This window comes from Rhinatrema bivittatum, chromosome 4 (genome assembly GCF_901001135.1).
Source record: "Rhinatrema bivittatum chromosome 4, aRhiBiv1.1, whole genome shotgun sequence".
Taxonomy (NCBI): Eukaryota; Metazoa; Chordata; class Amphibia; order Gymnophiona; family Rhinatrematidae; genus Rhinatrema; species Rhinatrema bivittatum.
This window is the reverse complement of record NC_042618.1, coordinates 240,515,177-240,528,988: the sequence shown is the minus strand read 5'-3', so window position 1 is coordinate 240,528,988 and position 13,812 is coordinate 240,515,177. Positions and strand designations below refer to the sequence as shown.

Below are 13,812 nucleotides of genomic sequence, written 5' to 3'. Positions count from 1 at the left end.
GGCCAGATGAGGTACATCCCAGGATACTGAGGAAGCTCAGCTATGTGCTGGCGGGTCTGCTGAAGCATCTGTTCAATAGATCCCTGGAAACGGGAATGGTGCCGCAAGATTGGAGAAGAGCGGTGGTAGTCCGACTTCACAAGAATGGAAGCAGAGAGGAGGCTGGAAATGACAGGCCAGTTAGCCTCACCTCGGTGGTGGTAAAATTGCTGAAGGAAAGGATAGTGACTTACCTACAATCCGATGGGTTGCTCAACCGGATGCAGCATAGATTCACTAGAGGAAGATCCTGTCAGACACATCTGATTTTTTTTTTTTTGATTGGATGACTAGAGAATTGTATCAGGGAAGAGTGTTCGACGTGATTTACTTGAATTTTAGTAAAGCTTTTAATACGGTCCCACATAGAGGCTTGTGAACAAAATGGAAGCTTGGGAGTGGGTGCCAAGGTAGTAGCGTGGATTGCAAACTGGTTGACTGACAGGAGACAGCGTGTAATGATAAATGGAACCTACTCTGAAGAAAGAACGGTGTTAAATGAAGTGCCACAGGGATCTGTTTTGGGACATTCTGTTCAATATCTTTCGGGCCGATACAGTACCCTCTATTGGGTGCGGGTTTTCGACTCGCTAGCGTTACCCCTTATTCAGTAAGGGGCCAAAAACGCGCATCCAACCCCCCGAACCTAATAGCGCCCGCAACATGCAAATGCATGTTGCGGGCGCTATTAGATATTCCCGTGCGATTCAGAAAATACTATGAACAGAGCTTTTTCACTTGCCGGCCCCACCTTATGGATCTCCCTGCCCCATGATATACGCATGGAGACATATACCCCCAATTTAAAAAAAAAACTGAAAACCCATCACATAATACTCCGCTGTGAATTATCCTCTGATGTATTATGATGAACGCCTTATGTCCGCTGATTTTGTACTATGCACTCGTATGTATATAATTATAGTTATTGTTACAGTTTTATCTCATTGCATCTACTCATTGATTTTGTTATATGTAAGGGCTCCTCCCATAAGTTATTTGTTTTTTTCCTAGTTTACTAATTATCTGTTATCTGTAAGGGCCCTGCCCAAAAGTTTTTGGTTTTTGTGAACCGATGCGATGTGCGAACGGATATCGGTATAAAAGAGACGTTAAATAAATAAATAAATAAATAAATAAATAAAAAAAACAAAATGTGCAGCCAAGCCATCTATCCCTGGCGGAAGGGATAGATGGCATGGGATAAACACAGAGCAATGTATACATGGTTCTGAGGTCGTCTTTTCCTCCTTTTTTTAAAGTATTCCTTTGATTGTTAAAATTATTATTATTTTTTTTTTAAGAAATTCATTGTGAAAGCAATTTGTGATTTTGACTAGATGGTCTTGTGCTTTCATTTACCTGTCGTTGTTGGAATTATGTCTTAATTTGCCTGTCTGAACTCAGTTGCTTTTATGGTTTCTCTTTTTTGTTTTTCATTTCTAATGCAAGAGACATTTCAGGTTGCGTTCAGTCGTCTGCTAGACATAAGAGCAGGCATTTCAGTGCCTCTGGCGCAATGGGATCAATGCTGGAAATTCTGTCTCTTGTGTGCTTTTCAAAAAAAATGTGGAAAAAATGAATCTTTTGACTTATTTTGGAACTGACACAAGTCAACAAAAATTGAAGGCTCCTCACTTCACGATAACAGTCTCTATATCAGTTATGGAGACCTCAAGATCTGTTATAGTAGAGCCACTGGAGGCTGATATGTTAGGGTGAGGCATGAGTTTTACATCGCTGGTTCAAGATCAATTCATGCTCTTATAACATTGAAACAAAACAAATTTTTTAGCACCCATGGGTTTGATGGAAGCATAGTGGCATATGCCCTTCTGTGAGAGGACCTTCAGAAGGTTCTCCATTTCTTGCGGGGGGGGGGGGGGGGGAGTATTTTTGGTTTCAGGTCCTCCCTTTTGGTTCACCACTCTCACTGGAACTTTCTTACATCACCTTATCTGGATGATTTGTTAGTCGGGTCAAATTGAGCCCAGGAGAACAAGTTAGCTACCAATAAGGTTTAGATGATCTGGGGGCTCATTTTGACACTAATTGGCTCAGAATATTGTTGGCGGTACAGAGGACTTTGAGGTTGTATTCACACTGGCGTTCCCTGAAGTGCACCAGGAGATCCTCTGTATGAAATTATCTTCAGGTATTGAGTTCCATGGCGGTGGCCTTGGAGCTGGTTCAGCAGAGAGCCCTGCTTCCAAGTGAGATCCTTAATCACAAAGCTGTGATAGCTCTCTATCCCAGATAAAGCAGGAGCAGGTTTCATTTAGTGGCTTGTTCCCATGAATTGGAGAAGGGAATAAATCTGGAATCTTCTTAAGTGGTAGGGTTGATAGATACCAGTCTTGTTAAGGTAGTTTTTTTTTGTTTTTTGGGGAGGTTTTTTTTGCAGGAAACTTGGTCAGCAGTAGAGGCCAAATGTCCAGTCTGGTTGGTAACTAAAGCAGTTTGGTTGGCATTGCTCTGTTTAGTGCCAGTTCTTCAAAATCAAGTAGTTTTGTTTTTTGTTGGACAATAGCTGTTCATAGGCAAGGGAGCATGATATAGGTAACCATCCTCTGAGAACATTCAATTAAAGCCCTCAGAGGTGACAGTTAACAGTTTATTTAGTAGAAAGACTCCTAGCTTCCAAAATGCATATTTCAAATGTATTTGTTTTGCCAACAAAGGCTGCATCAAGAGGGACTCTATAGTATAGGCAATAGCTCAAACACTTCAATTTTAGTGCATAGTCATATCATTGTTTAATAACAACTAGCCTTCTATGAAAGACAAATATCTCCCCCTGCCAATAATATCCACTGTCACTGTAACCTAGTAAACCTGTTGTGACACATAGAAACATGATGGCAGAAGACTGTGTGGCCCATCCAGTCTCATCATCCGTCCAATTAATTTAGCATTATAATTCTCATCACTTCCTTAGAGATCCCCTGTATTTATCCCATGTTTTGTTGAATTCAGATTCTGTTTTTATCTACACCAGTTCCACTGGGAGGTTGCTCCACACATTCACCACCCTGTCTGCAAATAAATATTTCCTAAGATTACACCTGAATCTGCCCCCTTTCAATCTCATCTAATGCCCCTTGTTCTAGAGCCTCCTTTCCATTGTTAAAGGCTCACTTACTGTGAATGGAAACCTTTGAGATATTTGAATGTCTCTAACATGTCTACCCTATTTCGCCTTTCCCCATATGCTTTAGAACGAAGACCATGGAACATTTAAGTAGCCACTCTCTGGACTGACTCCTTCCTGTTTTTATCCTTTTGAAGGTGTGGTCTCCAGAATTCTACACGGTATTCCAAGTGAGGTCTCACCAGGGACCTATACAAGGGAAATATCACCTCCCTTTTTCTGCTGACCATTCCTCTCCCTGTGCAGCCAAGCATCTTTCTGGCTTTCACCATCACCTTATCCACCTGTTTGGCCTCAGATCCCGCTTGTCCTTTGTGCTTAGAAGAATTTCACCTCCAATACTGTACCTTTCCCGTGGGTTTTTGCATTACTCTGCATTTTTTAGCACAGATTGCTCTGGAGACATCAAGAGCCACCGAATATTTACTACAAACATGGTAAATACACTTCTTTTGTTTTTCAGAACAGCATTTATTTACTTCCATTAGGCATGCCTAACTTTCAAAAGGAATTGCATAGAGCTATCAACTGACCCTTTGGCATTTTTAAGCCAGTTTTGTTGAATAAAGGAAGCAACAATTTTGAATTATGACTGCTTTGTTACCTTTTATTCATGCTGCAGAGAAAAAAAATCAAACTCAAATACTTTTAAGTCACTGAGTTATATACAGATATGTACAATTTTGACATTCCTTCCAAAGGTAAGTTGCACTTTCACTTTAGTTTGGTAGTGTCACTTCTTTCCTTCCATAGAGAGTTGTGTGGGGAAGTATATTTGCTACTCTGTTCTTTGGATGTGCAGAATGTTCGATTGTGGAATTAAGAACATGAAAGTTTTTAGGGGATCTGATCATCTTTGTTCTCCATGCAGAGTCATATAAGAGGCACGTGGCTATGAAAGTTTCATTGGCATGCTGATTTAAAGAAGCCATAAGTGCGGCTTCTGTAGTTAGAGAACTATCACTCCCAAACAGGATGCAAATGGCTTTTTGGTTGGTTTCACCATTGAAGAGTTACAAAATGGCCACCTGGATTTCCTTGAAGTTTTTTGCTATGCGTTATCTTGACGTTCAAACCAGGGAGGAAACCTCCTTTGGTTTGGCGGTCTTGAGAGTAGGTTTGGTAGTGTCCTGTGCCCTCAGGGTATAGCTTGGATACATCCCATGAATTTGGTCTAGTCTGGATGGATGGAAGAAGGAAAGAGGATTTCTTAATTGATAATTTTCTTTCCTTGAGTCCAGCCCGACCAGACCAGGATTCTCCATTTGCCAAATGTCATGTGGTATTTTATGGTTATTTTCAGAAACTGTATATATAATTTAAATTCAACCTTCAGTGGATAAGGTAAGGGAATATTACTAGATTTGGTTTATCCTAATTGATGGTATGTTCATTTTGATGTTCTCCCTTGGAAATCCCCTGATTTGGGAGAGGGGGAAGTTAGTTTTTAAAATATTATTCTTAGCTTCTTACAGGACATTGGCATGCTGAGGGCAGCATGACAGCCTATGTAAGGTGACAGCAACCCTGTTAATCTCTACCTCCATCTGCTGGTTGGTGGACATAACCCATGCGTTTGGATTAGTCTGGCTGGACTCAAGGAAATTTCATCAGGTAAGAACTAATTTCTCCTTTGTTCTGGCTCTATCACTTTGTTGCCTTACACCATGACTACTTGATCTAGCCCCTCCTTCCTATTGAAAAATGCTTGCTGTTTATGCATTTTTAATACCTTTTTGCTGTATCTCATATCCCATACCTTCCCCATCCATCCACTCACACACACACACACACCCCATAAGCGCACTTTTTTTCTCTTATATAATTTAAATATATATATATTGTGTGTATATATCCTCGAGGCTTATGTTGTACCCTTTTTAGTAGACGACCTCTATTCTGTCTTTTACTCTGCATCTTTCTGGGGATCTGTCCAGATGTGTGGTGGAAAACCTTTCCTTTAATGCAATGCAACATTTTACACCAAAGTTGTGTTTTGGGAACCTGTTCAAATGAGGTGAATAGATCACTACTTCTGCCCTTGGCTGACATTGCCTTTGCCGTAGTGCATGCATTTCTATCTGAAAATAGGGAGGAGCTGTTCTTGGTGGCAAGTAAGCACGTGCTTGTTGTGATGAATGCAATTTTTATTTATTTATTTATTTATTTATTTATTTATTTATTTATTTTAAATCCTTCTGAAAACCCACCATTGGAAGGAGTTAAGTCCAACTATTTCAAACTCTTCTGTCCCATGTTGCAACTTCTAGTCTTCTTTCATGGGCTTCAGCTTGCTCACAGACATCACACTGTTTGTTTATAAAGAAAAAATAGAAGTGAGTTGTCTGATTTGTGTTTTACTGTGTGAAATGTAATTGAAAAATCTGCAAACAATTTAGGTGGCTCTTGCTCAAGTGAATGAGGCTACTAGAAGGAATCATGTTCTTTTATTTTGGTTTGGTTGGGGGTTTTTGGTAACTTATGTTTGTTTCTTTCCCATAATGCCTTGCTGCCAGCAGCCTCTGGACCCAGGCTCTCCGACATCAACTCAGCACTGTGAACCAGTAAGAGACTGCCCCCTCCCTCACCTCCCTTGCAGTCATGGAAAAGGATTACTCTTTTCTACTTTTCCATGTCTCCCTTGGGATCTTCCCCACTTTCCTTTTCCAACGACTTCTTCCCCTCCCTGATGTGGACCTCCTTTCAAAAAATAAAAAAAATAGGAGGAAGTCCTACAGGACGGGCCTCTTCAGCCAGTCTGATATATTCTCCATATTCAAGGCCATGAAACTCTGCCTCTCCACTTCGTGTCCTTGTTCCTGAGAATAGCTAAATGCAAATGTTCCTCCTTTTTTTTTTTTACTGAGGTAGTTCATGGCCATTTCCCCATATAGTGGTGTGAGTCACAGCTGTGTCCCTCTGTGCTCGGAGGAGACTGTTCATGGCCTTGCTCTAGGACAGCCTAAGGAGAGCAGCTGGAAGCAGATGTAAGTACAGTACGAGTTTGTCCTAGTCTGCAGAGTATGGCCTAAGATGGAAATGCAAATAAGGTAGGTCAGAACAAGGCAACTGAACATGAAAGGTTCTTGGACATCCACAGGTGAAAAAATATTGTACTTTTCAGTCCACAGCAGAGCTTCATGAGCAATGTGTGGTTTGGTTTGTAAATGATTTGGGATGGGCTTTAAGATGTTAGACTGGTGCAAAAGAAGCAGTGCCATCAACAACTAGTGATCTGAGATAGTAGAAAGACAGCCAGACTTAGCATCCCTTCCAGGCAGCACTTCCCTAGTCAAGTTTTCTTCATTAATGATGACTTTTGTTTCCTCTTGTCCTCTTCCAATTATAGCACCAGAAACGATTTGTCCCTGAGCTTCAGAAGGGCATAATAGGAAATAGCTATGTGAAAGGTGAGTCCATACACTGCAGTTCAGTCAGAATAAAAAGATCAAAAGTGCCATAATTGGGTCCAACCAAAAGTCAGTCTAGCCTAGCATCCTACCTTCAACTGTGGCAAGTAACATGTACTTGGAGGAAGTGATAAGAAACTAATTGGCCATCCACTGACATGCTCTTTGGTTTCCAGTAGACATGATTTAGGGTTGTCCCCTACATACAGCTATATGCATTATTATTGGGGGAGGAGGAGTTAAATAACTTATCCTCCTCAAACATGTCTTTTGAATCCAGCTATATTATTGACCTCCAATAACATTTTGTGGTAATGATATTCACAAATTAACTACACTTGTGTTAAAAAAAAAAAAAAATCCCCTGTTTTAAACCTGCTGCATGATCATTTTCTTAGGTGTCCCCAGGCTCTGTATTATGAGATATAAAGATTAAATACCTGTTTGCTTTCATGATTCTATAGCCTCCTAACACATCTCAATAATAAACTGTCCTTGATTTTGAGGATGGAGCACCCCCATCAGTGCTGCTTCTGTTATTTTCTTACATGTTCATGTTTTTCAGATTATCTCAGAGCACTCAGGGTTTTTTTAGTATTAATTTTAGGATAGGAAAAGCAACTGTAATCTCCAGAATGCTTTAGGACTGGCGTTAGAAAACCAGGATGGAACCAACTTCTCCCTAATAACATGGAGCTGTATGGTCTCAACTCCTCCTGTTGGTCTCCTGGGAATTTCTTATTCACCACATGCTCTCTGGACTGCTACATCGTCCTGCCATGCCTTTGGCCACTCCTATGCTGTGCATTCTTCCTTTCATATCTTTGGGCTACTCACCTGCCATGTGCTCCTCCTCCTCTTATCTCTATGGACACTTTGCCTGCCCCATGTTTCTTCTTTCACACCTCTAGCTGGTCTCCTATGTCTTCTGCCACTTGCTCTCTGCACGCTGCTTCTCCTGCTATGGATGTTTGTCTGCCCTCTCTTTGCACCTTTGGCCACTCGCCTGCCATGCCCTTGTCTTCTGTATCTTGTCATTGTCTTGACTATCCAGTATTTCTTAATGACCTTGGTCTTCCTCTTCCACTTCCATTTTCCGTAATGGAGCATCGCTTGGACAGTCAGGTAAGAAGAATTTCCATCCAGATTTTTACACGGTTTCCTTAAACAGCTCTTCTATTTTTGAACTCTGAAACTTATTTTGAATTTCATTTCTTGTTTGGGGTGAACACTTTTTTTTTTTTACATTTCATCTTCTCACGTTCACACTATATTTTTCTTTTAAGATAAGGTGACTTGGTTTGCAGTCGAGGGCCAGAACTGCTCAGCTGCACTGCTTGCTTCTGTTTGTCAGGCACCACTGGCAAGTACTCTGTGCCAAATGCACTAACAGAGAGAGCAGGGGACCAGAGACTAATTGATGCTGCATTTTATGCCTATCAAAGGGCTCATGTTTGCTCTTGGTATCAATAAGGTTTACAGCTGAGAGATTCTGTATTGCACTTGTGCATGAGCCCAGAGATTCATGGTGACACCTCTTCTGTTTTTAATATTGGCCTCCCAAAAATGGTCACAATATTAAAGAGAGCACTTTGATCTGTGATTTTGTTCTTCAGTGTCCAGGTTGCACCTGCTCACTTGACTGGTTAATGGCATATTCTGAAGCAGGTGGTAAATGCTTCATGAGAACAGAATGCAGAGCTTAGATAATTCCTTTTAGGCTTGATGTGATAAAAGCCAGTGTTAAGAGCTATTCTTATCAGGTGCTTTCAACTGGGCCATTATACACCAATTTGCATAACAGTGTTATTGTGGGCTGCAGTAGATGCGTACATGTTTAGAAGTGATTAGTAGTAGTATGAATTGCATGGTTGGGGTAAAAGAGAAAAATCAAGGGCATTGTAAGAGGTTAACTATTAGGAAATGCTATCAGAAACTGATAACTTTTCTAGATTGGATTGAGAGCAGAAAGGAGGTGGTATGAAGTTAGCATGAGGAAGCTTGTCTGATGTGAGATCTAACCACAGTAAGGGACATAGTAAGCTGGTGATCATAAACTAATTGTCAGATAAAAATGTTGCTAGAAAATTCATATAAGCAACCAAAAGGTCAATATTTACAAAGTGATTTTAGTTGCTGGGTGGCCTAAGGGTTCCAATCTGTTGCCATTGCTTTGGCAGATGAGAAAGCATGCCTGGTTTGTACCTAACTGCTTTCATCTGTTCTGTATGATGGTCTGCCGATTTTGTTTTTTGTTTTGTTTTTCTCTTCTAGAACGAAAAATGAAGCCCTTGCTTCCTCGCATCAGCTCCTACCTGGTTCCAATCCAGTTTCCTTTAAACCCATCGCTTCTCCTGCAGCCGTCCACAGAGATGGCCCAGACTCCATCCCAGGGACCCTCCTTCTCTAATGCTGAACTGGGCAAGAGCAGTAAGCGTGTGCGGCTTGCTCCAAAGGTCATTGTTTATGCTAAATTGCTTTTCTCTAAAGCTCAAAATCCCTAAATATTTCTCCTCTCCCTGGGGCCTTGACTTCCTTCCACAGAGTCCCTCAAAACAAGTACCCCGTGAACAGCAACGGGAGTAGTCCTGGCTCTTGAAAGGGGGCCGTCCAAAAGTAATCTTCCAAAGAATGGTTAGAATATCTGATCCAAAGCATTTTTCCCAGAATCTTGAATTTCCAACAACAAAAGTGAACCATAGTAGCAGAATACTTTTTCTCATTCAATGTATATACTCTTATGAGGTTTCATAACATTTTGTTATGTAGGCAAGGATTATGAAGCATATTTCCAAAAGCTTGTTTAGAACAGTTTTGAAAATCAGTTTTTAAAACTTAATGTTATATGGAAAAATGTTCTATACAACTGTAGTAATAATTCAAAAACCAGATGTGTTTGGAAGGCAAAGTTGTCCTCTAAAATTCATATGCAAGTTAATTACGAGTAAATAGAATCTGACATATAAATTTTGACTTGGGAGAGCATGCATGCTGCTTTTTCTTTTCTTTTTTTTTTTCATACTGGCCCTTTTGATTCCAATACTAAACTGCTTTATGTTTTAAAAATAATAGAGGACTCTAATAAAACTAGCGTGCTGTGCTATTTTTCCTGGTATCAGTGATGGCACTGGCTACACACACAGGGGTAGATTTTAAAAGGAGCGTGCGGCCTATATGTGCGCGCACTACCCGGCGCGCACACATATACGCCCAATTTTAGCGCGCACAAGGGGTGCACAATTGTGCATCTTGTGTGCGCCAAGCCGCGCTGGCTTCCTCCATTCTCTCCCAGGCCGTTCCAAAATCGGAGCAGCCTGAGAGGGAACTTCCCTTCCCCTAGCCTGACATACCCCACCCCACCATCTTTATTTTACCTTTTGCGCCTGCCTGAAGGCAGGCGCAAGTTGCGCACACCAGCCAATTGCCGGCACACGATCTCCTGACACCGGCAAATGGCCGCTGTGCCAGAAGCTGCTGACCCCAAATGCGCAGTAGAGCAAATGCGCAGTAGAGCTGTGCTCTACTGCGCATTTGCGGGCCGTCGGTCATGGCCCATTTATAAGGTAGATTATAGTGTGTGAATTATGAGCATTATATATATTATTTTGGTATTTTTATTATACTTTTTTATTAGTTTTTATGTATTTAATAGAATCTTTATATAAGTTAAATTATATCTATTTTTTTCATGATTTTGAATGGTGTGTGTGTATGTATGTATATACATATATATTTATTTTATTTATTTAAAATCTTTTCTATACCGTCGTTAAGCTAGTTGCCGTCACAACTGTTCACAATAAGGCACATAATTTCAAACTTAAATGTGTTGAGTTATATTAACTAAACAGGTGCCATCAAATATATATACACACATACGTATATAATCATCTTAGGCAAATATAAAGATTTAAGTGTTCATTAATACAAAATATGTAAATAAAGTGAACACTAATGTGTAATATTAATATGATTCCCTGTATGTACCAGGATCAGTCCAGACCGTGGGTTATGTCCCCCTTCCAGCAGATGGAGTCAGAGCAAAAACTGAGAGGGCAGTCCCTGATAACTGGTGCGCCCTCTGTAAACCTTCAGTATTTCTCTGACTCCAGCAGATGGCAGTTGCACCTTCGGTTCCCCAGTTCATTTAGAGGATAGTTTACAGAATTTCTTTATTCTTTGTTTTCCTCTAATTATTTCCTTGGATGGATCATAGTTATAAAGTTAAAAAAAAAAAAAAAAGCCTGTGTTCAGCTTCTCTGGAGACTTGCAGGCAGAACTTTGTTTTCAGTGACAGGTCTGTCTTGTACATTCTGTCTTATGTTATTCTGTTGTTTTGGGGGGTAAGTGTTTACTTATTTCTTACAGCCAGTATTCAGCTGCCTTATGGGTGAATGTTGGTGGTCCAACCTCTTCCCCACGATGCCCTGCTGCCCTGAGATGCCGTTTCTTCCTCGGGGCAGCCTAACAGTTGCAGAGATGCGCCATTCCTCTGACTGAACGGGAGAGCGGGTCATTTCTGACAGGTAGCAGCGCTGAATTTCTTGTTCCTGTGAGGAGCTGGGTGCAGGGGGAAGTATGAAGCTTCATACCTCAGGTCTCTCATCAGAGAAGTAAAATTTCTGTCACTTTAGGCTGCCTGGAGGGGAAAAGAAAAAGGAAAAAAGAGGAAAGGTTTTTACTTTTTATTGATCCGTACCCTGTACGAGGACTGGCAGCTTTCGGAGGAAGGAGCGGAATGCAGTTCTCTCTCTCCTGCTCGCAGCAGCCAGGCAATTAAGGTCTTTGCCATTCCCACGGCACCTCCTCACCCCCCCCCCCCCTCCCTCCCGATGTCTCGATTGCCATTTTGTATCCACGTGTGGAGAGCCAGCCTGCTGCACTTGTTTCTTTGCCAGATGGGGGAAGGGAATTCTCATTTTACTACTGATTTTGTACTTTTATTACACCTAATTTAAGCCCTGTGCAACCGGCTGACCTAGCGTCTGCCTCTCCTCCCGATGCAGCCCCTCCCCCGGGCGGGACCTTAAAGAGACAGCAGGCCTTTTCTTCTAAGTTTGTGATTTTAATGCACAAAGCTTGTTTTAGAAGTGGAGGCTGAATGGGAGGAGGAGGGACTTATACCAGCAAAGGTCCCCAGGCCATCAGGGGTGTTGGATCCCTCTAGGAGACAGTCAGGACGGACAGCTGTTAATTCCTCGGGGTCTTTAGCTCCTAATTTGCCGGACCCTGGGTTGCAGGACCTTCTCCTTGGGGATGCAGACAGGGACATTGATGGGTCCGTCCCAGACGAGTTGGACCAGATCATTAAATCACTTGGAGAGAATAAGGTGCATAAATTGCCGGAAGATCGTCATTATGCGGACCCGGTTCAGAGGCCAACAGCGTTGTCGTCAGACTAGACCAATGCCTCACAGGACTCCCTCTTTGAGGTCGCAGTCCAAGTCTCATTCCTTTCGAGGCTGGAGACCGGCTCGGAACTCTTCTACACACGGAGCTTTTGCTACATCTACTCAATGAAACGTTGCCGGTCCACTCTTCGTTTCCCAGGATAGGAGGACATCTTTCCCTCTTCTACGAGAAGTGGATCAAAATCACCTCAGACCGGTGGGTCTTGGATATTCTACGGCACGGTTACGCTTTAGAATTTGCTCGACCTCTCAGACAGGTTTGTCTTCTCTCTGTGCGGTCTTATCAAACAGTGCGCAGTGCAACAAATACTGGATCAGCTCCTGGATTTGGGTGCCATTGTCCCGGTGCCAGTACCGGAACAAGGGTTTGGCCATTATTCCGTCTACTTCGTAGTTCCCAAGATAGTCAACAGGACTCTCAAGATACCACACTTCAGGATGGAAACCCTGCGCTCAGTGATATTACTCTATGCTTAGGGCCAGGGACACAAGAACACTTAGTCTCAGTAAAACCTTGTTTATATCTGATATATATGTAAATATGTTAAAATATGTCCATGTTTCCAACAGTTCTGACATACTTAGACCTTTAACAGGTGTTTGTATATATTCTTTATAACTTTAACTCTGTTAAAGCTGTTCATCTAACTTCAATGGATAGCGTTGTTATAACTGTAAACCGGAGTGAAGGCCCCCGCCAATACTTCGGTATATAAAAAACGTATAAATAAATAAAAGGTATAAAGTATTTTTATTAGGCAATATAAGTGTTCTTGGGAGATACTGGGTGCCCTTAGTCTTACAAACTGACCAGCATCTCCCTGTATACAAGAAGTGACCCTTCTTTTATAGATAAACATACAATATTGTGGAAGCTTCTAGACTTACGTGACTGCCCAAAGAATCATTTACAGAGTCACATCATGCTGTTGACATGACAACCTATCTCTGAACTGCCCTGATTAGTTTTCCCAGGCGTAGCCCATTTGCCTTCACTCTCCAAATAATCCTTTGTTCTGTTAACTATCTTGTCCAGTGAGATTTTAACAGAATAGTGCCTGAAGCTCCCGCCGTTGGTTTCTTCTTTGTGACCCAATGAATAGGCTTCAACTTTCTGGTGCCAGCTTGTCTGCCTGTTCAGGGACATTCTGCAACGTCATGCTTAGAAAGTCACTCAGAGTTCATTCAGCCCAGGCAGGCTAAAGAATAGCAGAGGCTTCTGGGGATTTTCCTTCTCCATGTTGGTTTTCTGTTCAGGCATATTTCTCAGTTCCTCACGTCCTTGGACTTGACGGAGGCTTATCTTCATATCCCCATCCTGTAGGTGCATCAGCGCTTCCTCCACTTCAAACTTTTAGGGCAGCATTTCCAGTTCCAGGCCCTGCCATTTGGCCTGGCGACCGCTCCTCGCACCTTCACCAAAGTTGTGGTGGCGGTCGCCCTACAGAGGGAAGGGATTCTGGTCCATCTCTATTTGGACGACTGGCTCATCTGGGTGAAGTCCACAGATTTGTGCCAGCACTCAGTGGAAAGAGTATTACTTCTCTTCTAGTCGCTAGGCTGCATCGTCAATTTTGCCAAGAGCAGCCTCACTCCGGCACAGCCACTCGACTTTTTGGGAGCTCATTTTGGCACCAAAGTGGGCACAGTCTCTCTTTGTTTGGATCGGGCCCAATCTCTCCTCTCTCAAGTTCAGTGCTTTTGGAACCTCTGACTTCCCACTGCTTGGGACTATCTCCAGGTGCTGGGCTCCATGGCCTCCACTGTAGATGTAGTGCCTTGGGCATTTCCCACATGCATC

The 13,812-nt window shown here is 42.2% G+C and overlaps 1 protein-coding gene across 6 annotated transcripts in view; it reads left to right on the top strand.

Moving 5' to 3' along the window:
- The window catches only part of FOXM1 (forkhead box M1), a 124,466-nt gene that overhangs the window by 73,418 nt on the left and 37,236 nt on the right, over positions 1 to 13,812 (top strand). The window contains exons 8-11 of one of the 6 annotated variants that reach the window (XM_029599960.1): positions 5,707 to 5,754; positions 6,540 to 6,600; positions 7,708 to 7,725; positions 8,875 to 9,056. In XM_029599960.1, coding sequence (XP_029455820.1) covers positions 5,707 to 5,754; positions 6,540 to 6,600; positions 7,708 to 7,725; positions 8,875 to 9,056 — 309 coding nt within the window. The remainder of the gene's footprint in view (positions 1 to 5,706; positions 5,755 to 6,539; positions 6,601 to 7,707; positions 7,726 to 8,874; positions 9,057 to 13,812) is intronic. The other 5 variants (XM_029599961.1, XM_029599964.1, XM_029599963.1 and 2 more) reach the window with 5 other exon arrangements.